Source organism: Gossypium raimondii, chromosome 4 (genome assembly GCF_025698545.1).
Source record: "Gossypium raimondii isolate GPD5lz chromosome 4, ASM2569854v1, whole genome shotgun sequence".
NCBI lineage: Eukaryota > Viridiplantae > Streptophyta > Magnoliopsida > Malvales > Malvaceae > Gossypium > Gossypium raimondii.
Genome location: NC_068568.1, coordinates 41333446 through 41354736, shown reverse-complemented (window position 1 = coordinate 41354736; position 21291 = coordinate 41333446). Strand labels below are relative to the sequence as shown.

At 35.8% G+C, this 21291-nt stretch overlaps 4 protein-coding genes across 7 annotated transcripts; 3 read left to right on the top strand and 1 right to left on the bottom strand.

The window, feature by feature from the left end:
- Positions 1 to 15: 15 nt before the first annotated feature.
- Positions 16 to 6077, top strand: LOC105779465 (golgin candidate 6). 2 transcript variants are annotated; one of them, XM_012603230.2, is made up of 19 exons: positions 16 to 323; positions 786 to 838; positions 931 to 1058; positions 1170 to 1222; positions 1474 to 1620; positions 1718 to 1791; positions 1883 to 1952; positions 2170 to 2223; positions 2354 to 2449; positions 2680 to 2730; positions 2812 to 2898; positions 3025 to 3138; positions 3232 to 3303; positions 3377 to 3562; positions 3690 to 3793; positions 3962 to 4010; positions 4209 to 4274; positions 4379 to 5137; positions 5383 to 6077. In XM_012603230.2, the coding sequence occupies exons 1-19, from the start codon at positions 300 to 302 to the stop codon at positions 5920 to 5922; spliced, it is 2727 nt and encodes a 908-aa protein (XP_012458684.1). In that variant the 5' UTR covers positions 16 to 299; the 3' UTR covers positions 5923 to 6077. The 2 variants fall into 2 exon arrangements, with proteins under 2 accessions (XP_012458684.1, XP_012458685.1); XM_012603231.2 differs by lacking the exon at positions 786 to 838 and having other exon boundaries at positions 17 to 323.
- A 274-nt stretch (positions 6078 to 6351) lies between these two features.
- On the top strand, positions 6352 to 10265 carry LOC105779466 (hypothetical protein). 2 transcript variants are annotated; one of them, XM_052629627.1, is made up of 10 exons: positions 6352 to 7371; positions 7869 to 7924; positions 8018 to 8100; positions 8276 to 8354; positions 8550 to 8660; positions 8918 to 9027; positions 9184 to 9267; positions 9447 to 9484; positions 9634 to 9802; positions 9943 to 10265. In XM_052629627.1, exons 1-9 carry the CDS (start codon positions 6468 to 6470, stop codon positions 9756 to 9758), a joined length of 1590 nt encoding a protein of 529 aa, XP_052485587.1. In that variant the 5' UTR covers positions 6352 to 6467; the 3' UTR covers positions 9759 to 9802; positions 9943 to 10265. The 2 variants fall into 2 exon arrangements, with proteins under 2 accessions (XP_052485587.1, XP_012458686.1); XM_012603232.2 differs by lacking the exon at positions 9634 to 9802 and having other exon boundaries at positions 6354 to 7371.
- A 116-nt stretch (positions 10266 to 10381) lies between these two features.
- Positions 10382 to 15154, bottom strand: LOC105779467 (hypothetical protein). 2 transcript variants are annotated; one of them, XM_012603235.2, is made up of 15 exons: positions 14869 to 15154; positions 13870 to 13968; positions 13634 to 13742; positions 13345 to 13500; positions 12486 to 12590; positions 12180 to 12263; positions 11977 to 12092; positions 11762 to 11863; positions 11565 to 11681; positions 11379 to 11435; positions 11214 to 11280; positions 11077 to 11130; positions 10905 to 10979; positions 10790 to 10825; positions 10382 to 10714 (listed from the first exon to the last, which is right to left on the bottom strand). In XM_012603235.2, the coding sequence occupies exons 2-15, from the start codon at positions 13887 to 13889 to the stop codon at positions 10598 to 10600; spliced, it is 1215 nt and encodes a 404-aa protein (XP_012458689.1). In that variant the 5' UTR covers positions 13890 to 13968; positions 14869 to 15154; the 3' UTR covers positions 10382 to 10597. The 2 variants fall into 2 exon arrangements, with proteins under 2 accessions (XP_012458689.1, XP_012458687.1); XM_012603233.2 differs by having other exon boundaries at positions 13634 to 13745; positions 14869 to 15153.
- A 1446-nt stretch (positions 15155 to 16600) lies between these two features.
- On the top strand, positions 16601 to 20242 carry LOC105779469 (hypothetical protein). The gene is made up of 9 exons (XM_012603237.2): positions 16601 to 16854; positions 17712 to 17805; positions 18025 to 18101; positions 18618 to 18727; positions 18924 to 19006; positions 19095 to 19148; positions 19275 to 19428; positions 19611 to 19624; positions 19812 to 20242. Exons 1-9 carry the CDS (start codon positions 16737 to 16739, stop codon positions 19912 to 19914), a joined length of 807 nt encoding a protein of 268 aa, XP_012458691.1. The 5' UTR covers positions 16601 to 16736; the 3' UTR covers positions 19915 to 20242.
- The last annotated feature ends 1049 nt before the right edge of the window (positions 20243 to 21291 follow it).

Here is a 21291-nt window from a genome sequence, read left to right as displayed (position 1 = left end):
GCCTTTTGGCTAAAAAATCTATCTTTCGATAATCGTCAACTCGCTGTGTCAAAGAAACGACGATCAAAATCCACGTAAAACGCAGATCCAAATTGAAATTTGTGTCCTATTCCTTCTCTTTTCACATCACTCGATCCTAATCAAGTCTTTCCATTTTTGCCCTAGACTCGCTTCTCCTACCCTACTTGTTAACTTCCATTAGGTCAATCCATGATTTTCACTTTTCAATAATTTCGTATTTCTTGCCTTTTTTTTTTCTTTTTAATTCAGGATTTTCTGTGCTCCTTCATTGAGCTTAGATGGATTTGGCGTCTCGTTACAAGGTGAGTTTTATGTTTAATTCTTGTGATTATTACTTTCTTTCTCGATCATTTTTGGGGTTAATGTTATTCTAGTAAATCTTTTATGTATACATATTTAAATTGCAATTTGATTTAGTTTTAGCTCAAGATTGATGTTAGAATTAATGTGATGAACCAAATTAGCAAATATATAAGTTCGTGTCGATCCTATAGTTTCTCTGTGTTTGTAAATTAGATTTAGCCTATTGATTTTCTTATTAAAAGCACGGTTTGGAGTCTGCATTTTCTAGAAAAAGTAATTAGAGAAGCAACAGCTTTTTGTTCCTCTTATTGTGTGTGTTGGTTAAGGTCATGGATATATGTTCACTGGATGTTGCTTAAATGGATTCTATTGGTGCACTGATTATGAGTGAAGTGATTGGTTGAATTTGTTTTGTGATTATTAGTATTAACTTATTAGTATTAAACTGAGTTCTTGTGCAGGGGGTTGTTGGGTTTGTTTTTGGCAATGAGAACTCTAATTCCAGTGAGGATAGGTAACTGAAATGAGAATATCAGTAATTGCTGTTTAATTTGCTAATTTGATATTGATGACGTGACTGATTTACCATTTTTCTCATGTCAATAGTTATGTTGAACGCTTGCTCGACCGTATAAGCAATGGTGTCCTTGCGGAGGACCGGAGGAATGCTATTGCAGAGCTTCAGACCATTGTGGCTGAAAGCCGTGCTGGGCAGTTAGCTTTTGGTGCTATGGGTGTGTGTTTCTATCTTGATCAATAAAGCTAGTACTGAAGTTAAATTTGTCCGTCTTTCTTGACTTGTCTTTCTATGTTGTTTAATAAAGCTAGCATGTAAATTTTTTCAGGTTTTCCTGTACTCATGGGTGTCTTAAAGGAAGAACGAGATGATGTTGAAATGGTTTGAAATCATTTTTTCTTTCTGTGTTTCATCTATTTGTTCTTCTTGTTGTCTGTCATACAATGTTTCTCTGTAGTGATATGCAGTATCCCCAAGAGAACTTTTGGTCAGAAGTCTGCAGTTCAAAGGGCCTTTTTTATTCCCTTGTAGACCAAATATTGTTGTTTCCCTTTATCCTTCCATTTGAAACAGTTGATTGCAAATTTCCTGAAACTTGATAAAAACGATTGACATTCATTCCCTTTATGCAGGTTCGTGGTGCTCTTGAAACTCTTGTTAGTGCTTTGACACCTATTGATCATGCAAAAGGGCCTACAAATGAGGTTCAGCCAGCTTTAATGAATACTGATTTGCTTTCCCGAGAATCAGAGAGCATTTCTCTTCTACTAAGTTTGCTGGTGAGAGTTCTTTGTATGGATCGGGAACTTATTTTATCTGTTATTATGGATCTTTCGTGTGATGTCATCATTTTCTTCTCTGGTGGTGATTTTGTAGTCTGAGGAGGATTTCTATGTGCGATATTACACTCTTCAAATTTTAACAGCCCTTCTCACTAATTCTCCAAATAGGTATGAGTTTTACAAAAATTCCTTCTATCCTAACTGGATGTTTATTTTTGTTGGTTTCTGCTCGAAAACCTCTTGCTGAATTCATATTCAGGTTACAGGAAGCCATTCTGTCTATTCCTCGTGGTATTACTCGACTCATGGATATGCTGATGGACCGTGAGGTAAACAGTTATTAGCCAATTGTTTTTCATGCAAATTTTGTTAACTTCCATGTTCTGCTTTATTGTAGGTCTGCTTTTTGAATATGTATCTTCATGAACCTTCTGCTTATCTTACCTAAATTTTCTGTTTGTCTCAAAGTTTTTTTGGGATAGGATATTGATGATATTATGTACTTCCTTTCTTTTTTTATGATGTTGATCACTGTCGGTCTTCCAGGTTATACGGAATGAAGCCTTACTGCTTCTTACATACTTGACTCGTGAAGCTGAGGTGAGCCCTTTGTGTTTGTTTATACCTCTTCCCTCTTCTGCCCTTTAAATTTCATTCTTTTCTTTTTGCATGTGAACTTCTTTAAATATGTTTGATTGCCTTTCTAACTAAGAGAGTCTTATGATTTCAGGAGATTCAAAAGATTGTAGTCTTCGAAGGTGCATTTGAAAAAATTTTTAGTATCATGAAGGAGGAAGGAGGTTCTGATGGGGGTGTGGTTGTGCAGGTGGTTCATCAGATTTAATTCTGGACCTCAATGAACTTGTTCTGGCTTGTTTGCTGTTAGAGCAATTTTTTTTATTTATTTCCCTTTTTTTTTTTTCTGTAAATTCTTTTTACCATGTCTGTGGCTTCTTTAGATAAGTAATGTGTGCAGTCAATTCTATTTTGGCAATGCCACTTTTGGAGAATCCTATTATTGAATTCATGAGGTAATGATATATTGTTCTTGCCCAGGATTGTCTTGAGTTGCTGAACAACCTTCTTCGCAGTAATGCCTCAAATCAGGTACACTCCACGTTTTATTTTCATTGGCATTGCTCTCTGTTTACGAAGTTTTCTCTGGTACTGATTTTAGGTGTGTTTCAGGTGCTACTAAGGGAGACTATAGGTTTTGATCCCTTAATATCAATCTTGAAACTAAGAGGAAGTTCCTACAGTTTTACTCAACAGAAGGTTAGATACTCAAGTATTTACAGCTTTATTCTCTTTTTTTCTTTTTCTTTTCTAGCCATTCCAGTTGATTGTTCACAAGCTTACTGGTGATTTTCCATTTTTGTGAAACAAACAACATGCCAGTAGACAATTAATTTACTCAGTGCGTTGGAAACTATTAATTTGTTGATGATGGGAGGCTCGGAAGCAGATCCTCAAAAAGATTCAAACAAGATCACCAATAAAACAGTCCTAGCTCAGGTTAATTATAAATAATGTCTGCTTGAATTGACTTCGTGGAGAGCTATCTGTTTTCGTGATATGTTATCTTCTTTCCTGTTTCCTTAATTGTAGAAGAAGTTATTGGACCATCTACTAATGCTGGGTGTTGAAAGCCAATGGGCTCCAATTGCTCTGCGCTGTTCGGTGAGATCTCTTTCTAGATTTGTTCTATTTCTTCATTTCAGCATACCCTCTTCTAATGCTTATATTTTGCCAGGCACTAAGGTGCATTGGTGATTTGGTTGCTGGGCATTCCAAGAATCTGGATGCCCTCTCCAGCAAAGTTCTTGGTGAGGAGCGACAAGTAGAACCTGCTTTGAATTCTATTCTCCGAATTATTCTGCGAACATCTAGTATGCAAGAGTTTATTGCAGCTGACCATGTTTTTAAGAACTTCTGTGAGGTTTATATCGTAGCATTCTCTTTACTTGATATTTTCTTTTGTTAATAGTTATGTCTGTGTAATTTACAATAAGTCTCTTGGTGAAAGCTGCTGTTGCTTGATTGTGAATTTTGGATCTTATGTTTAGAAAAACACGGATGGGCAAGCAATGTTAGCATCCACATTAATTCCACATCCAAATTCAATGACTGATGCTTCCCTTGAGGAGGATGTGAACATGTCATTTGGAAGGTTTGTTTACTCATAATTCTTTCTTTTTCTCTATTATAGGCTATTCTGACTAGGAATTGAAATCTATGGTGCTAGTTAAATCTTAAATTTTTATTTCTGTTTGTTTGTTCCGTATAAAACTCCTGCATTTGATGAAATTATTTGATTTGCGGTATATATATGTGGCAGCATGCTTTTACACGGTCTTGCATTGAGTGAAAGCGATGGTGATCTTGAGGTAATCTGATGTTCTCACTTCTCTGTGGTTAATCATCAACATAGAAGAACAATACAGAGAGCCTAAGTTTGTTGGACCATCTCATGATATATGTATTAAGATTCTATAAATATGAATCTCCATCATTTAGCATACTATTAGATTTTCTTCATGGTGCTTATCGCCTGAGAATTGTCCAACTAATATTGTGAAGTACAGACTTGTTGCAGGGCTGCTAGTGTTATTACTCATATTCTTAAGGACAATAGTCAGTGTAAGGAAAAGGTATGCTGTCACTTTTTTTTCTTTCTTTTTCACTTGCATCTAGAGCACAATGACAATTTTATGCCTCTGCTTTTCTGTAATCTAATTTCATTGGAGATTTGCAGGTTCTACAGATTGAGCTTGAAGCGCCAATGCCATCCTTAGGGGCTCCAGAGCTACTATTGCACCGAATTGTTAGGTACTTGGCAGTTGCATCTTCAATGAAAAATAAAGATGGGAAGCCAGGTTACTCGTATGTTCAACCAATTATCTTGAAACTGCTCATCACTTGGCTAGCAGATTGCCCAAATGCAGTGCAATGCTTCTTAGATTCACGGCCCCACTTAACGTATCTGCTGGAGTTGGTGTCAAGTACATCATCAACTGTGTGCGTTAGGGGGTTGGCTGCAGTTCTCTTGGGAGAATGTGTGATTTACAATAAATCTAGTGAAAATGGAAAGGATGGTTTTACCATAGCTGATGCCATAAGCCAGAAAATTGGACTTACATCCTACTTTCTGAAGTTTGATGAGATGCAGAGAAGCTTCATTTTCTCTTCAGTGAAGCCAGCTCAGTCCCATAAACCATTGACAAGATCAACTACTGCTAGTATGGCAGAGATTGAAGATGTTGATGAGAATGATTTGACAGATCAGAAGAATGAAGATCATCCAATCCTCACATCGGTATTTGATGCTCAGTTTGTTAATTTTGTGAAAGGTTTGGAAGTGAATATTAGAGAGAGAATTGTAGATGTTTATAGTCGCCCTAAGAGTGATGTGGCAGTTGTGCCAGCCGAACTGGAACAAAAGGGTGGAGAAAGTGATAAGGAGTATATCAAGCGGCTAAAAGCATTCGTGGAGACACAGTGCTCTGAGATACAGGTAATTGGAAACTAAAAATTACAAAAACTCATTAGTTGAAAATCACTTTACTATTTAAAGACCTGTATTTGATTTCATTTGTTGTCAATTACTTGTATTATTTTCATTTTAAAAATTAACCGCTATTATAAACTAATTATGTTCATTCATTGACAGCACTATCTGTGAATATTTGGTGTTTGTCAATTATCTTCAGATGTTCTTACCTGTCATCTCCTGTTTTCTTTTTTCATTTTCATATCTAGAAACTTCTTGGCCGAAATGCCACTTTGGCTGAGGATTTGGCAAGGACAGGTCATTCTCATCCTGAGCTTATGGCAGGCAGTGGCTCAGATAGAGTTCAGGTAGAAACTCTTCGTAGAGATCTTCAGGAAGCATCTCAAAGGGTAGAGATGCTGAAGGCAGAAAAAGCTAAGATTGAATCAGAGGCATTAATGTACCAGAATTTGGCAGGGAAGCTGGAGTCTGATCTCAAGAGTCTTTCAGATGCTTACAATAGTCTTGAACAGACCAATATCCACCTAGAAAAAGAGGCGAAAACTTTGAAGAGCGGAGGGACATCAACATCTCCCGATATCGAGGCAATAAAAGCTGAAGCTAGGGAAGAAGCCCAGAAGGAAAGCGAAGCAGAGCTGAATGATTTACTCGTGTGCCTCGGACAAGAGCAGAGCAAGGTGGAAAAGTTGAGTGCAAGGTTATCTGAATTAGGTGAGGATGTAGACAAACTGCTCGAAGGTATTGGAGACGATATGGCGCTTCCTGAAGATGAAGACGAAGAAGATTGATGGAGCTTGTATTAGTACTACTAGTGCCAAATATTATTGTCTTCAACCTCTCTTGAGGTAGGCTGGTTGTATGTTGTCAGCTCCCAATTTGTACATTTCCTGGGGAAACTGTGCAGTTTATTATTTACCAAGGAGGATTAATTAATCTTTGTTCATTTGGATTTGTGTCATGATTTCTATAGACCTTTCCGGAGCATGTCAGAAAGCTGGATTTATCGTCCACCCAATACAACCTGTTCATGTCTAAATCATGTCGGATTTATTTATTTTATTTTTGGAATTATATTTCGTTGTTATAAACTTATAATTACTTTGTTAAATAGATTTAGAAATTAATTAGGACAATCTTTTTTATTTTATTTTTTCATTTTTAAACTATTGGGCCTTGCCTAAAGCCTTAAATTTCTTTGAATTTCAGTGCTTCAACAGGGGCTCTGCTAAAACCCTGAATCATTAATTAAAAAGAAAGAAACGCTGCTGTAAACCTTCAACTCTCAAAGCTTGAAACTTCAGTGTAGGCAAGATTTCCCCTCCTATAGCTACAAATGTCGCTTCATTTGCTACGTCCAAAGATCCTATATTTCTTTACAGCAATTGGGTCTAGTCGTCTCTTATCATCAAAATCCTGTAATTTCACCAACAAATTGATCTTTTCAAAGCAGCCATTTTCTTCATTTTTCTTCTCCACAACATCGACTCCTTACCCTCTTCAATATGACATGATCATCAACACCCCGACTCAGTCCCAACCTACCCCAACTCGCCGCCGACTCAGTAAACCAGACTCGCCCAACTCACCTGAGGAAGAGGACCCAGAAAAAGAATTGGGTTTTGATTCATGGGTACAAAAGAAACTGACTTCAGAAGAAGAAATGGATAAGTCTAAGAGGAAATATTATAAAAAGAGAAGGAAAAGAATGTATGGTTCAGATTCTGAAGATGATGATAAGGGGAAAAATGAAGATGGGTTTGTTGAATTGAAGCCTAAAGTTGTGGAATTTGATAGGCTACATGAGAGGGAAGAAGAGCTCTACTTTTATGATACATTTGCCTATCCTTGGGAAAATGATAAACATTATAAAATGGTTTATCAATTGGAAAAGAAGTATTTTCCTGACCAGTGTTTTGATAAAGCTTTTCTTGAGCCTGGAGAATCAAATGAGAAAATCAAAATTAAGGGAAAAAGTAAAAAGACTGATGATAATAATAAGAAGAATAATAAGGTGGAGGATAAAGGGTTGGTGTTTTTTGAGGAAGAAGAAAATTCAGGTGAGGATGTGAAGGAGAAGGTTACTGAGAAGAAGGTGGAGGAGTTTTTCAAGTGTTTGAAGAAAGTTCCCAATAAAGAAACCGACGATGGGGAGCCTTACCTTGTTAGTAGGAGTACTGGGCTCCCCACGAGATGGGATGGTCCATATGGGACGGTAGTTTTGGTGAATAAGCCCAAAGGTAAGCTAAGAGTATACTTTTGAATGCTATATCTTGATCAGCGTCTTATTTTGATTTCCTTAAATCTGTAATTTATCTATCAAAGAGTGGAGGTCCTTTACTCTTGAAAGGGTTGCATTTCGTTAGTGTTTTTGTGCATTTAATGATTTGTGAGCCTTTGTTCCTAGTGAAGTAGGCATGCTTCCTTATTTGGTATTATGTAGCTTACAGTCTGATGTTAGCCAACGCCTAGGAACGCCTAGGACAAGGTGGAAGGTTCGTTTTTACTGCTTGCTTTTTGGCTTTAGTATAGGGACTCTTCTACTTCCTGTTTCTAATTGGAGAGGGTACGAATCATAGTTGTTTGGCCGCACTATTAATTGTTAGGACTCTTTATCTAATTCTTTGACTTGCTGATATACGAATATTGAAAATCCTCAGAAGATAAATGCAAAAGAACTTTCGGAATTATGATATTGACTTGTATCAAATGATAACACTATTATATTGCAAAACAGGATGGACCTCATTTACCGTTTGTGGCAAGCTGCGCCGCTTAGTCAAAGTGAAAAAGGTAGTGTTTTGCGTTTTTACATCTTGATTGTTGGATAACTTATTTACTTATTTTCATCTATAGTTTTAACTTTTTGGACTATACTTATTACAGGTAGGGCACGCTGGAACACTTGATCCTATGGCAACTGGTCTATTGATTGTATGTGTTGGTAAAGCCACTAAGTTGGTAGAGAGGTATGTTTGATCTGATTACATGTCTGAATTATAAAGACTAGCTCTTTCTTTCAATGTCCAAATCCAGACTCCATAACCTTACTTTCCTGGCTTATTGGCTTGAAACTGTAGATTTTCTTTCTCTTACATGCACCAAATGAATTTATCTGAGGGAGTTTGAATATTTCAATTGCAGATATCAAGGAATGGTAAAGGGATACAGCGGAGTTTTCCGATTAGGGGAGGCTACTTCAACTTGGGATGCTGATTCACCGGTGTGTATATCATTCATCAGTCAGTCTGAATAGGATCTGCTGTTCTTTGTCCAGATTATATATATTCACTCCACTCTACTGTTATGTGCTGTTTAATGTTTCTCTAGTGACAAGTCTAGAAGAGCTCAGCATGTATTTATTTAGTTCTAGGACATTAAACCTGCTATATTTTTAAGAGAGTTTGATCTTATATAGGTTATTCAACGTGAGCCTTGGGAGCAGATCAAAGACGAGGACATAAAAAAAGCTGCTGCATCCTTCTGCGGAGAGATATGGCAAGTTCCTCCAATGTTCTCTGCCATCAAGGTAAGGTAGAAAAATGCTTTAGGGGATTTAGAATTATTTTTCCGAACTTTGTATAGAAGTACTTTTCACCTTCTTTGGGGACAGAGGTATTAATAAAACTCTGATACAGATGTATGTGTTTGGAGTGCTAAGTGTATAAACTTTTATTCCTTCTTCCTTATATGCGGTGTAGAGTGTACCTTACTGGTTTCATCTCAGATTCTCGCAAACTTGGGAATATACTGAGTAATAAAAAAAATTGTCAATATTGTGAATAGGTTGGGGGTGAAAGGATGTATGAAAAAGCAAGAAAAGGGGAGACCGTTGAACTTTCACCCAGACGAATTTCAATTTTCCACTTTGACATTGAGCGTAGCTTAGAAGACAGGTGCCTACTCCTCCTCCTCCTCCTCCTCCTACTCTTCTTCTTCTTCTTCTTCTTCTTCTTCTTCTTCTTCTTCTTCTTACCTCAAAAAGAACTGGTTCGGTCATCTTAATACAACATAACTCAATCTTGATTTTAATATTTCTGATGTCTTTGCAGACAGAACTTGATTTTCCGAGTCACATGTTCAAAAGGAACATATATCCGATCATTATGTGCAGATTTTGGGAAGGCTTTGGGCAGGTAATCATTTTCTAGTAATTTGATCATCAAAAGTTTTATGCCTTGTGTTTAGGCCTAACCCTGAATTTTATTTAGCTCATTCATGATGATATAATAGTTTCTGGATTCTAGAATAAGTACTCAGCTTTATCGCTTCAACATTTGAGTTAATATTTCTCTTATTTTCTTGGCTGTTTCAGTTGTGCTCATTTGACGGCTCTGCGAAGAGATTCAATTGGTAAGATCCCATCATTATGTTAATAGATTGGTACTCTGATCAAATAGAGCTTGACGATTTCACAATATAGAAAAGAAGATAGTGAAGAAAAGAGAACAACTGCTATATAAATTTATCATTTCTTTCTTTGTTTTTGGTTTCTCTGCGAGGTGCCCTGGCACATTTCTTTTACAACAATCCTGCAATTGTGTGCAATCACCACAAAGACTGTGTATGGTTCCATACCAGATCCTACACAATTTTGAACCCGGAGTTGATTTTATCGTTGTTGTAGTTGAAATGCTCCTAGTCTAAAGACGGTCTTTATCTCAAAGTTAGGTATAATGCTAAATGAAGAAACAAAACACGAGATGCATTTGTTTTTTGTCAGATTAGAAGGGAATATAGCAATTTTTTAGTGGATTTTTGTTTTGAGGTGCAATAGTTGGTTAAGAGATCACGTCTTTTCCTCATTGTAGGGGAATATTCAGCGGAGGATGCATGGGAGTTCAAGGAACTAGAAGAAGCAATCACTAAAGGTTATTTCTAGCTGCATCTCCGTTGTTTCAAGAGTCCTAACATTGATGATCAATCAGCTCCAATCTTCAAATCTTTCTCCCCCATCTTTGTTTGTAACGATTAAAACTGCAATAATAGTTAACATTAATTTCTTTTTGGCTACTAGTTTTATTCTTTTGAAGGCAAATTTTCCAAGTTGTACAGGGCAGAGATGACTGTCTCACATGAATGCTTAACGATCTAAAGCATTTACAAGTTTATATAGTTTTTAATCGTTTACTTATGTTGATAATGCGGGCTAGGGTGCCACCAATGCCTTTCTGAGCTTAAGCCTCAATCAACACCTTCGCCATTTGTTCATACTGCAACTTTTGGTATGAATTGATTTGCATCAGAACGAGAAACAAATAAGAAACTTCATAAATCTGAGTGGGATTTAGTTGAGTTAGTTCCGACAATTATGATATAAACAACACTTGTGCATGTGCTCTGATAGGATCAAAGTCGCCTTTTCTTGTACCCAAAAATCAAAGTTTACTAGGTCACATATAGAAGTGACTGACTTGTACAACTCTAATGCTATTGTAAAAAAAAAAACTATATTATATCCATTAATTAATTAGCTGTTAAATTGTAAGGATCAGTAATTCCCAGTGATGCATAATATGCTCTCTCTGCAGTAGTCAAACGATCTTGGAACATTGTCCATTCTTTCCTACACCTTTGCCTCACCTGCCATTAACCCAACTCTCATCAAACACATACATTTATAAAATTGAGTGAGAGAGAGGAACATGTAGTTCATACCCCTTCCCATGGAGCCCTTCCACCCTCTGCTTCTCCCTGTGAGAAAAAAGAAGAAAACAGAAGTGAATGATATACTGTGCATATGAATATGGTAATATCAATGGTCAATGATTACCTGGTTCCCAAGAGAAGGCACACTTTGATGTACAATCCACTGAGCATCTACAACCCCGATTTTCTCGTGAGGAGGCTGCTCAAGGACAAAATTGCCAAATCAACATAGGATTGTAAGAATGGAGAAAGCTAACTAATGTAGGAGGAATAAATACGGTCTTTGAGAATCTGACCTCGACACATTTCCTAAGAGAGAAATCTAGACCCCATCCGTGAACCAAGTCGTTCTGCGTTTCAAAGGAGAAACTATATTATAAAAAGGTAATGACAGCGAATTGGCAACATCCAAAACCATAAGCTCATTGCTTACTTGAATCATATGCCAAACACATCGCCATGCATCCCGAGAAAACACTGTAGCCATGATTTCCACAAACCTAAGCATCCAGTATGCAAGAATGATTAGCTACGATTCAAGAAATAAGCAACAATATGTTTAATCATTTTAACAAAGGGGGTTAATTATGTTTCATACGCTGCACATGGAGGCAAATGCGGATCGTTACACCAGCCAGGTCTCTCCTCAGTATCCCTATAGGAGCAAAAGCAAATGCCAAAGATGAAACTACCTTTCTAACAAAGAACGCATTCCAACCTACGCGGAATTACCAATTAGGAATATGTAAACTGCAATCAAGCTGTTAATGTAAAATGCTCTTACTTGTGAACTTCGGTGTCATTTCTCTTCCTTGTCATTGCCCATGTCAGCCCAGCACTATTTGCATCTAAACCTGGCTGGGATATTTCTAAACCATGTTTTTTGACAAGTTTTATGTATCTGAGAATGGAAGGGGTTCAATTTTAGCTTTATGCAAACGGACTTTCACTTGAAGCAATATAGTCAACTTATGGACTTACTCCTCCGCATTGAAGTTCTCCACTCCAAGATCCTCGTCCCACATGAAGATGTACTCATAGGGTGCAACAATATCAGGGTGCAAAAAGCGCTTCGCATACCACCTATACGAAAACTTAAGGAGTTCATATACAAACACAACTGGAGCTTGGGAAAATCCCATACAACCAACTACACTAACATCAGATTTATAAAGATAAAGGAGTCGGTTGCTAACCATTTAGCCTGCTTTTGAACACTCACGTGAATTGCTCGCTTTGACCACTCAAACTCATCCCATTCACTGGTTAGGCCATCGTAATGAAACAACAAAATAGTGAAGTTCTCCGAGAACTGTAAAATATTGGTTTTAGATAAGAGAGTATAAACATGCCAGAGAATATATATGTGTATGTGTGCATGCAGTGAGAGAGGAAAGACCTTTTTCACAGCTGCATCAATGTTGTTTTTCTGATTATAACCAACGGTAAAAGTTACAAGGTACTTTGGCTTGATGGTTAAGTCCTGCAAATGTGACCCATCAACCCGGATTAAATCAGAGAAAAATGATCATTGCCTTATTCAACTTCATCAGGTTACAAGAGTTGAGAATGCGGTAACACAAATTTAGCTTTAATAAAATTCTTCCATATGTTACACGGCAACCAGTTTGAGCTCTTTGACATGTACCAAACTAGGATGATAAAACATAAAAAAAGGAGTCAAGGTAAAGCAGATGATGCATACCTCACTTGGCAGACCCCATAATCGACGAAGGAATAAATCGGACTCAGGTGCAACTATACCGGGGGGAAGTCTTTCAGCACCCCGTGGATTTGTCGGAATCCAGATCTGCCGTAATTAAGGATTAAGAGTTAGTGCTCATGCTAAAACCTGAAAGTGTTAATGTTTATTGATTTTCCTTGAAAATTGTTACACCAACCACAGAAAACAGGCACATATTAACCTGAAAAGGAGAGTCTACTCCAAGTGGATTTTCAGCTCTATCGCCAATCACATAAGGTATGAATAACAGTGAGACACCATCAGAGGTTGATGCAAACAAAGTACTATACAAGGCAAGGAGTAAAGGAGATTCACAATGTTTGTCCAGCCTAAATTAACAACAGTTAAAAAGCGTGTGCATCCATACCCGGGCAAAATCTTATAAAACGATTAACTTTTGTTTCTTTAGTTCATAAAACGATTCTAACCAACACATGAAATTTCCTTGATATGACAAAATCATCAAACCAGAACCAAGAAGTTGTACATGCAATTCATTAGAAACGTTCTAAGCTTCCAAGCTGATATTAGCAAACATCATAGCAGATTAGGCCATAAAATACCTCCGACTTGAGGAGCTCAATCCTAAAGAAAAGATGGTTTCATGATAGAACTGACGTCCAGATATTCAATTCCCCATTATCAAATATGCATTTGACAGCTTGGTTATGAAGAGATTTTTTTGTGTGTGCAAAATTCTTCAACCACTTCTATTAGATTTCATGGTTAAAATTTTTATAATTTCAAGACAAGAAGCAGCCTACAGTCTAAGTTCCTGAATTGCAATGCTGCATATATAACCAAAATAAATGGGATTTACCTTGGTCTCGGTGTAGCCAGAAGATGACATTGAGTCGATCTTATTATCTTTGATAGTGTTCAAAGCATTAAATAGTGCTTGGGTTGAAAGGCCGGAATATTTGTCCTCAATATATGTAAGATCAATGGAGGGGAATAGGCTCGATGGGAGATGCATCTACCAAAATTTAAACATACCGAAATGAACTCATTATTCCATGTTAAAGAATATGGGAAAGGGGGAAAAATAGAAACAAAACAAAACATATAACAGCTGCATATGTATGAGATAGTGCGAGTGGCAGTAGTACCTTAGTCAATGAAACAGTTGGAAAAGATACTCCTAAAAAAAAGCCAAATATAACTCCAGCAAAAGCCATTATAATAAGCCTCATTGTCTCATTTGGTATCCTTAAATTGCTGCTGCAGCCCAACAGAGGTGAATGTAACTCATATTAATACCACTTCTGGTGTTACCGAAACCTTGTAAACCAGTAAAAATGTCAATGAACAGTTTCCCGTAAAAGTATAGTATGAAAGGTGATACCTCCGTAGGGGAACTCCCATTATGCTCAAGATCTTATTCTAGTTTTACAAAGATAACTGCACCAGATGCTGTCATCAAGTTTGAAGTTCAAATGATAATCTGCAGGACATGATAAACCAATGCAGAATAAAGTTTACTAAAAATTACTGTTAACTACATAGCACAAAAACAGAGCATTAGTTTGAATCTATTCCTGTCGGTGATAGATTCATCTCAGCTAATCACACTTTACCTATCGAAATTGTTTATTCTTCATTCATTAATTTCACCTATTTACTTGAATTTAGCAGTAAGAGTTTGGCTGTTAAATCCTAAGCTCTATTTTACCATTTGAAATACAGATCAACAGAAAAATAACTGTCTTTCTAGTACATACACACAGATATATAAAATACAAAGTTGGCTGAGAAAAAAAGATTTCAACTCTAGATTTCCTTTGAAGGAAAGGTGTTTCTGCCAATTAAGTTATGATTCAGCCACAGCATACAAACATGAGATCTGAGGATATGCTAATTAACAATTTTTTTTATGAACCAGTGCGAAGCTTTCAAGACTGATCTTCCAAGTTCCAGCATCTAAATTCAGCTAAAACAAGCTTGAAAATTTTCTTTGTAAACGTACCCACAAATTAGAACAGCAGGAAAAGAAAAGAAAATAAAAGGCAGCTGAAATCAAATGAACCAAGTAAAATCAGATATTCTTCCTAACCAAATACACCTGAAAATATATCAAGATTTCCATTAGCATGAAATCCCAAGCTAAAAATATTTCCCAACATCCCCTTTTACCATGAAAAAAAAAGAGAAAAAGTTCCTGTCTTGGAATAGCTTAGCGCCATTTCAAGCCAACAACCTTAATCGAGCTTTAATCACAGCTATTAATGAAACAAAAAAGAGAAAAAACCAAAAAGACAACCATGGAATTGAACATTCAAAGAACACAAAGAAAAGCTCATTCCTTTCCAAGAGGAAAAAAAAAGAAAAGAAAAAGGGGACGTACTTGGAACCAAAACGGGGATTTTCAATCTGGATTTTCCTTGAAAGAGAGAGATCGTGAAAGTTTTTGAACCTTGAAGCCAAACAAATTTGGCAGCCAAAACCCAATCAGCAGCCAGAAAAGAACTGGTCCCAAGGATAGCAGCTACCCTTTTTTTTTTCTTTTTCAGTCTTTAAAAACGTAGTATCGTTGTTAAAAACCCTGTCAAGTTCTGTTATCTTTCTTTCTGCTCACATAATTGATGGTGTAAAAGGAAATTCCCATATTTCACCGTTTCTCTTTGATTAGGGGTTAATACTTGTGTGTGTTTGCCATCATTAGGACTCCTTTAATAGCTTCAATATAAGTCCCAGACAAGGTTTTCTGGCAAGTCATTTAAGTTCCCAAAAAAGTGGGACCCTTTCACTGATATCCTCAAAAGCATTTTTTGCCATATGGAACCCAATATTAAACTGTGTTTTGTCTCTTAGGCAGTTCACTATTGAAATCTATTCAGAATTTTAATCCTTTCCATGTTAACAACATTGAAGCAGAAGAGGATGTTCCATTGACTTCTTATTAAAACATTCCCTAAAATTGACGCTTTCTTCGAGTTTAGGTTTTTTTAGGGGAATTCATGTGACAATGAAGAACTTAAGGTTGTTTTTTTATAATTTGAATCAAGAAATAAAAGGAATTAAGATGAGATTTCTTTAATAAGAAGAGGGCAGTGTCAAATTTGATGTTATTTTAATATCTTTAGTTACATCACAGGCTAAATTAATAATTAAGATGAAGAAAGTTTTAGATCTTGAGTATCCAGATTTGAGATTCATTATGTACAATTATATATATATATGTGGGTCTCTGTAATGTTTTGTGATTATTTAATTCTTACTTTGTGATTACTTAGGCAGTTTATACAAATGGTAACCCAATTATGCTCGTGTTTCTGTTTTGATCACTAAACTTTAAAAAGTTTCAATTTAAGCATTAATGTTTGAATTCGTTCTTGTTTTGGTCACCCACGCTTAAATTGATAACGAAAAGCCTTATTTTAATTGGTATAATAACACATTTAGTCCTCATATTTATATATCCTATCAATTCGATCATATTTCTAAACAATTAAATAAATTTAACCCTTCATATTTACAAATTCTATCAATTTTATCTTCAAACTTCTTAACCAAAGCTTTCAGTTTTTAAAACAGAGCATTCCACCTTTATAAAATTGTAAAACCCAAAGAAAAAAGATGCTCCAATAAATTTACAATTAGTACAACCGAACCCAAGCCAATATTATTCAATGTAATTTACAATATTATTAAGAATTTTGAATGTTTCAGGCTGTTATTCTCTTAATAATTTATTCTATTTTAATGCATTAAATAAAAAAGTTGTTTTACATGATATAAATTCCTAAAAGATAATATTAAAATGGTTGCCGGAAATCGTAAAATAAAAGAAAAAAAATATTATTTTTCCTTTTTTTTTATCAATAATACAGATCGTATTTGGGCCTACAATAATTTTTATTTTTGCAATTTGGGCCATAAAATTTTTGTTTTCCAATATTAAGTCCAAACTTATTAATTTCAAAGGAGCCCACAGAAAAACAAGGGAGTTGTGGCATTTGAGTCTCGCACGTGGCAAAGTTTGAATTTCATTTTTTGATACACGTGTGCAAGCAAAACAAAAATTATTCCCCGAGGTAAAAGAATTTAAGTTATAATTTATAATTGTAATCATGAAAAGTATTAATTTTTAATTCAACAAAAATTGAACTTTTGATCTAAGTTAGGATTAATTGGAGCGAAAATTTATAGCTTGAAGTTATCCTGTAAAACGGACAACATTGTATTTCCGACCAAGGCAGGGAACAGGATACGATGTCGTCGCCGGACATTGCTTCAATCTTGGAAAACTCAAGGGAACTCGATCGGTTAAGGAAAGAGCAAGAAGATGTGCTTGTCGAAATCAACAAGCTTCACAAGAAGCTTCAAGCTAGTAAAATTTCTTAACCTTTTTTTCGTTTTAGCTTCAATTTTATGATGTGGGTTTGTTTTAGATTATTAAAATATGGTGATTTTTTTGTGGGTGTCTCTGTTTTATTTTTCTTGTAATTAAAAAAGAGTTCTTTTTTGAGGTGGGTTTGATTTAAAAGAGCTCAAGTTTTGTTGATGATGGATTTGTATTTGATAAGAAATTTATATTTGTTATGCATTATTGGTGATTGTTTTGAGTTGTGATTCCTTTAGGAGAAAAGTAAGTTCAAAGAGTAATTTGCTAAAACTTAGCTACATTGTTTCCAAAAATAATACTTAGCTACATTTGTTTTTGAGAAAGAATTTAAGTTCTGCTAAGTGCATATGATCTGAATTGAGGTTTAGAGCTAAGTGGAGTATCTGTTTCATGTAATTTTTGTGTAAAGGTTTTGCCTTTAGGATACAAAATTATGCTGTTTAGCTGAAATGGCTGCTCATGGCATGCTGACATCTGTTTTCCGAAATGTTTCGAACGTTTGCATGAAAGATGAGCATTTTTACAAATTAAGAACTGATTGCACGAAATAGAAACAAGAGGGAAAACGAAAATTTTTGTTGTTAATTCAATAGCATTTAAGTTTGCTTAGCAGCTTCTTGGATGTGCATACCGGGAATCTTGTAGAAGTATCAGAGAAGGAACTTTGAAATCTATATACTCATTATCTAATCAATGTCTGGAGTGTCATCTTGCATCAAATTGATTTACTGCATATTTAATGGGTAAAAAACTTGGCAAAAACTTGAGAATATGTACATATATATTGTTTTTCTGTTACTTTACTTGCCTTGTTCTTTCTAAACTTGTGTAAATTGATGCAGCTCCTGAGGTAGTTGAGAAACCTGGTGATTCTTCGTTGGCAAGGCTAAAAGCTATGTATATTCAAGCTAAAGATCTTTCAGAGAGAGAAGTAACGTATGTTCGTTATCTCTGATATAACCTTTTACCATTTTGTTTGCCCTTTTTCCTCCCCCATTTTATGGTGAATCTGGGTACAAATGTCGAAACCTTTTCTATATAGAAGTTCGGGGCTAGTGTAGCAATGAACTTTCTGGTTTCAGTTGTAGACCTTTTTATAATTTTCAGTGTTTTATTCCATTGTTTTGACCAATCCTATTTTTTGGCATGATACAGTATTTCCAACTTGTTAATAAGTCAACTTGACACTTCCCTGCCATCTGGACTTCCCAGACAACAACGAAGAAAGATGGGTGTGTGCTACCACCTATGTCTACATGAGACATTTCCATTGCTTTAACCTCTATATTGAGTTCTCTCTTTGCCCTTTATTTACGAATTGGATTATTATAAAGCAAAGAGTTAAGTCATCTCTTTGCCTTAACTGTGGAAGTGTTAGTTTTTTTTCTAAATGATAATCAAAGAAAATGTTCTGATAATGCTGTAGTTTTCTGCAATTTTATTTTCTCCATCTTATCCTGTCTCTCTCTCTCCGTCTCCCTTTCTAAAAGTGCAAACTATGAGCGGTTTAATGAATCATGGAATTGCTTTGGCTAATGAGAGGGAAGTTGTTGATTTGATATGACAATGGATTCCTAATTTTATTATGATAGTTAAAATCATATAATTTCTTAGCAATTTTTGTCCCAATTGAGAACAGTCCACAATCTATGCCAAAACAGAAAATTGTTTACATGTGTAGATTCTAGATACTAGTGTGAGAGTATTGAAGCTGCCTATTTGCATAGCTGACGGTAAACAAATTGCAGATGGTAATGATCAGAAAAGAAAAAGGATGAAGTCAGACTCAGATATATCTCGTCTTTCTCCTTCTATGTGGAGTTATATCGAGGCTTGTGTTAGTTTCAAAGATGAACAGGCAAGCTTGTAGACAATGTAGCAAATAGAAAAAAAAATTGTTGTTCGTGTAGATACATCACAATCAGTTGTTGATGTTTGTTGATAGACCTAATTTACTGTATTTGATCTTAACTCTTATATGCATACCAGATAACAGAGTGTACTCTTTCATATACTTATGAACTAAAGAGATTGAAATGTGTTCTTTTTCTCAGGTGGCTGCAAGAGTCACCTCAGATGCTGAGAAGGATGAGTGGTTTGTTGTAAAAGTGATAAATTTTGATGAGAAAACAAAAGAGTAAGCACGACCCGTCATTTCATTTTCAGCTCATGTCAAGGTTCCATTAAAAATCTTCTTTGTTTTTAAGTTGTATCTTCAAATGCAGATTTGAAGTACTTGACGAGGAACCAGGTGACGATGAAGAGGGTAGTGGCCAAAAGTAAGCTTTTATTCTTTCATTTTTTCTAAGTTACATTGAAATATTTTTCTATATTATGCTTGTTCATGAAGGAACTCTTATCATGTCTTATTTGTCGAAATTGACTTTTTCCTATCAAAACTTCAGGAAGTACAAGCTGCCTGCTTCTTGCATTATACCTTTCCCCAAGAGGAATGATCCTTTGAGCACTCAAGAATTTCCTGCTGGAAGAAATGTTTTGGCCGTTTATCCAGGAACAACTGCACTCTATAAGGCAACTGTCATCAGTACTCCTCGAAAGGTGAGTATCCTGGCGGTCACTGTCATTAATAACCATATTTCAATTCGGATAACTTGTTCCAGTTCTTATTCCTTGGTCAATTTGCTAAAATATCATCGTTATTTTCTTATATATATTGAACTGACTACGAAACTCCTTGTGCATATCTTTGGGGTGCAATCGACCATTCGGTATCTTTCCAGAGGAAATCAGATGAGTAAGTAACATCCTTCATTGTGGCCCTATTATAGCAGATTTGGCCTGTTGCATTTTTACTCGTTTTGTTAATCTTCCGGAACAAGAGTAGCAGAGCATGAAAGTTCCCTTTTGGAGTCCTAAGTTGTATATAAATTGCTGGTTATTTGTGTTACTGAAATACTTGAACATTTGACTTCCTTGTGTAGGTATTTACTAGAGTTCGATGATGATGAAGAAGATGGAGCCTTGCCACAGAGGACGGTACCTTTTCACAAGGTGGTTCCGTTGCCAGAAGGACACCGGCAATGACATCTGTGTATAGATGTGCATAATACAGAGCTTTAAATTTTGAGCTGGCGTTAGAACATTTGAACCAGAACCATAATTTTCACGTCTCCCGTGGTGTATTGGGTTAGTAATGGAATATATATATATATATATATATATATATATATATCCCGCCTTGTTCAGGATTCTAAAGTGATTCTTCGTTAATTGTAAAGGCTGGCAATTCATTTCTCTTCCTCTTGTAAGGCACGAAATTCCATTCAAATCGCATTAACAGACATTTTTTAATTGGAGAAAAATGAATACCTACAAAATGAAGTTCGCTGCTGTAGGATTACATGTTGATTAAGTTTCGTGTATAAGAAGATTTTTGGAGTATTATATCTCATTTCATGTATAGATATGCGTTAGGCATAGATGCCAAACATTGAGTTAAAAAAAACAATGAAGAGTTGAAGCAATATAAACAAACGTTTATTACCATCAGTGCAGTTGCAGAAATGAAAGAAACTTAGTATCTGATAATTGAAAAATCAGTGATATCTAAAGTTAATTTCCTGCATGATTAATACATCTCTTTTGAATCGTAATTACTGTTTAATTGGCAGACACGGATCACTAAATGAGCCATTGTCCATACGCTAAGCAAACCTACGAATGGCGACCTCGTTGTGGTAGACACCATCCCCAAGGATCTTCACAAGAACCGGCGTAGATTTCCCGTACCCTTTATTTCTTGTTTGTCACCACAATAAATTTGAATCTTATCGTCATGAAATCTGCTGCATCAACAAATCCTACCGACCAAAACACAGATACCATTTTCAACATCAACCATTGGTTTATGTTATTCGGAGTCAAGAGTGAATAATATATAAGCACAGGACGATAATCATAAATTTATTCACTGAAGAATGAGTGTTAGACGGGCTAGAAAACAAGTGTTGAATGCGGATACTTTGGGGTATATGGGAAGAGCTCGGATGTCTATATGGCATATGACAAAGGTGCCAGGTACCGATACATTTGAGAAAACAAAGAGTTGGGTTATGAGATTTGCCATAAACCCATTGGACGTTATCCTCACAAATTTATCTACACTAGTGGTAAATACGTAAAGAAAGAAGTGGTTTGGGAAAACGAGTACTCGTGGTAACAAAGTTTATATAAATCATTAAAAAACACCAGGATGAGATTGTTTGAATAATTTACCTTCGTTTTTTTTGCACTGCCAATGACTTTATTATACTTTGCAACATACATATCCACAAATGTGATTACATCACCTGTAGCTCTGCCTAAAGCTTGATAATTCTTTCTTGGCTCCTTTGAAGGTATATTTAAGGTTGTTTGTAGTACCCAACCGTGGAGCGGCCCGGAGAACCTAACCCCAAAGTT

Coding starts and splice junctions, on each gene's coding strand:
- LOC105779465 (XM_012603230.2), top strand. CDS start 300: ATGGATTTGGCGTCTCGTTACAAG. Junction 839..930: donor TCTAATTCCAGTGAGGATAG/GTAACTGAAATG, acceptor TCATGTCAATAG/TTATGTTGAACGCTTGCTCG. Junction 1,223..1,473: donor AACGAGATGATGTTGAAATG/GTTTGAAATCAT, acceptor CCCTTTATGCAG/GTTCGTGGTGCTCTTGAAAC.
- LOC105779469 (XM_012603237.2), top strand. CDS start 16,737: ATGTCGTCGCCGGACATTGCTTCAATCTTGGAAAACTCAAGGGAACTC. Junction 16,855..17,711: donor TCACAAGAAGCTTCAAGCTA/GTAAAATTTCTT, acceptor AAATTGATGCAG/CTCCTGAGGTAGTTGAGAAA. Junction 18,102..18,617: donor ACAACAACGAAGAAAGATGG/GTGTGTGCTACC, acceptor AACAAATTGCAG/ATGGTAATGATCAGAAAAGA.
- LOC105779466 (XM_052629627.1), top strand. CDS start 6,468: ATGTCGCTTCATTTGCTACGTCCAAAGATCCTATATTTCTTTACAGCA. Junction 7,925..8,017: donor GCTTAGTCAAAGTGAAAAAG/GTAGTGTTTTGC, acceptor TACTTATTACAG/GTAGGGCACGCTGGAACACT. Junction 9,485..9,633: donor TCTGCGAAGAGATTCAATTG/GTAAGATCCCAT, acceptor TTTCTCTGCGAG/GTGCCCTGGCACATTTCTTT.
- LOC105779467 (XM_012603233.2), bottom strand. CDS start 13,889: ATGGGAGTTCCCCTACGGAG. Junction 12,591..13,344: donor CTGGCTACACCGAGACCAAG/GTAAATCCCATT, acceptor TAATTACGGCAG/ATCTGGATTCCGACAAATCC. Junction 11,281..11,378: donor CATTTGCCTCCATGTGCAGC/GTATGAAACATA, acceptor CTGGATGCTTAG/GTTTGTGGAAATCATGGCTA.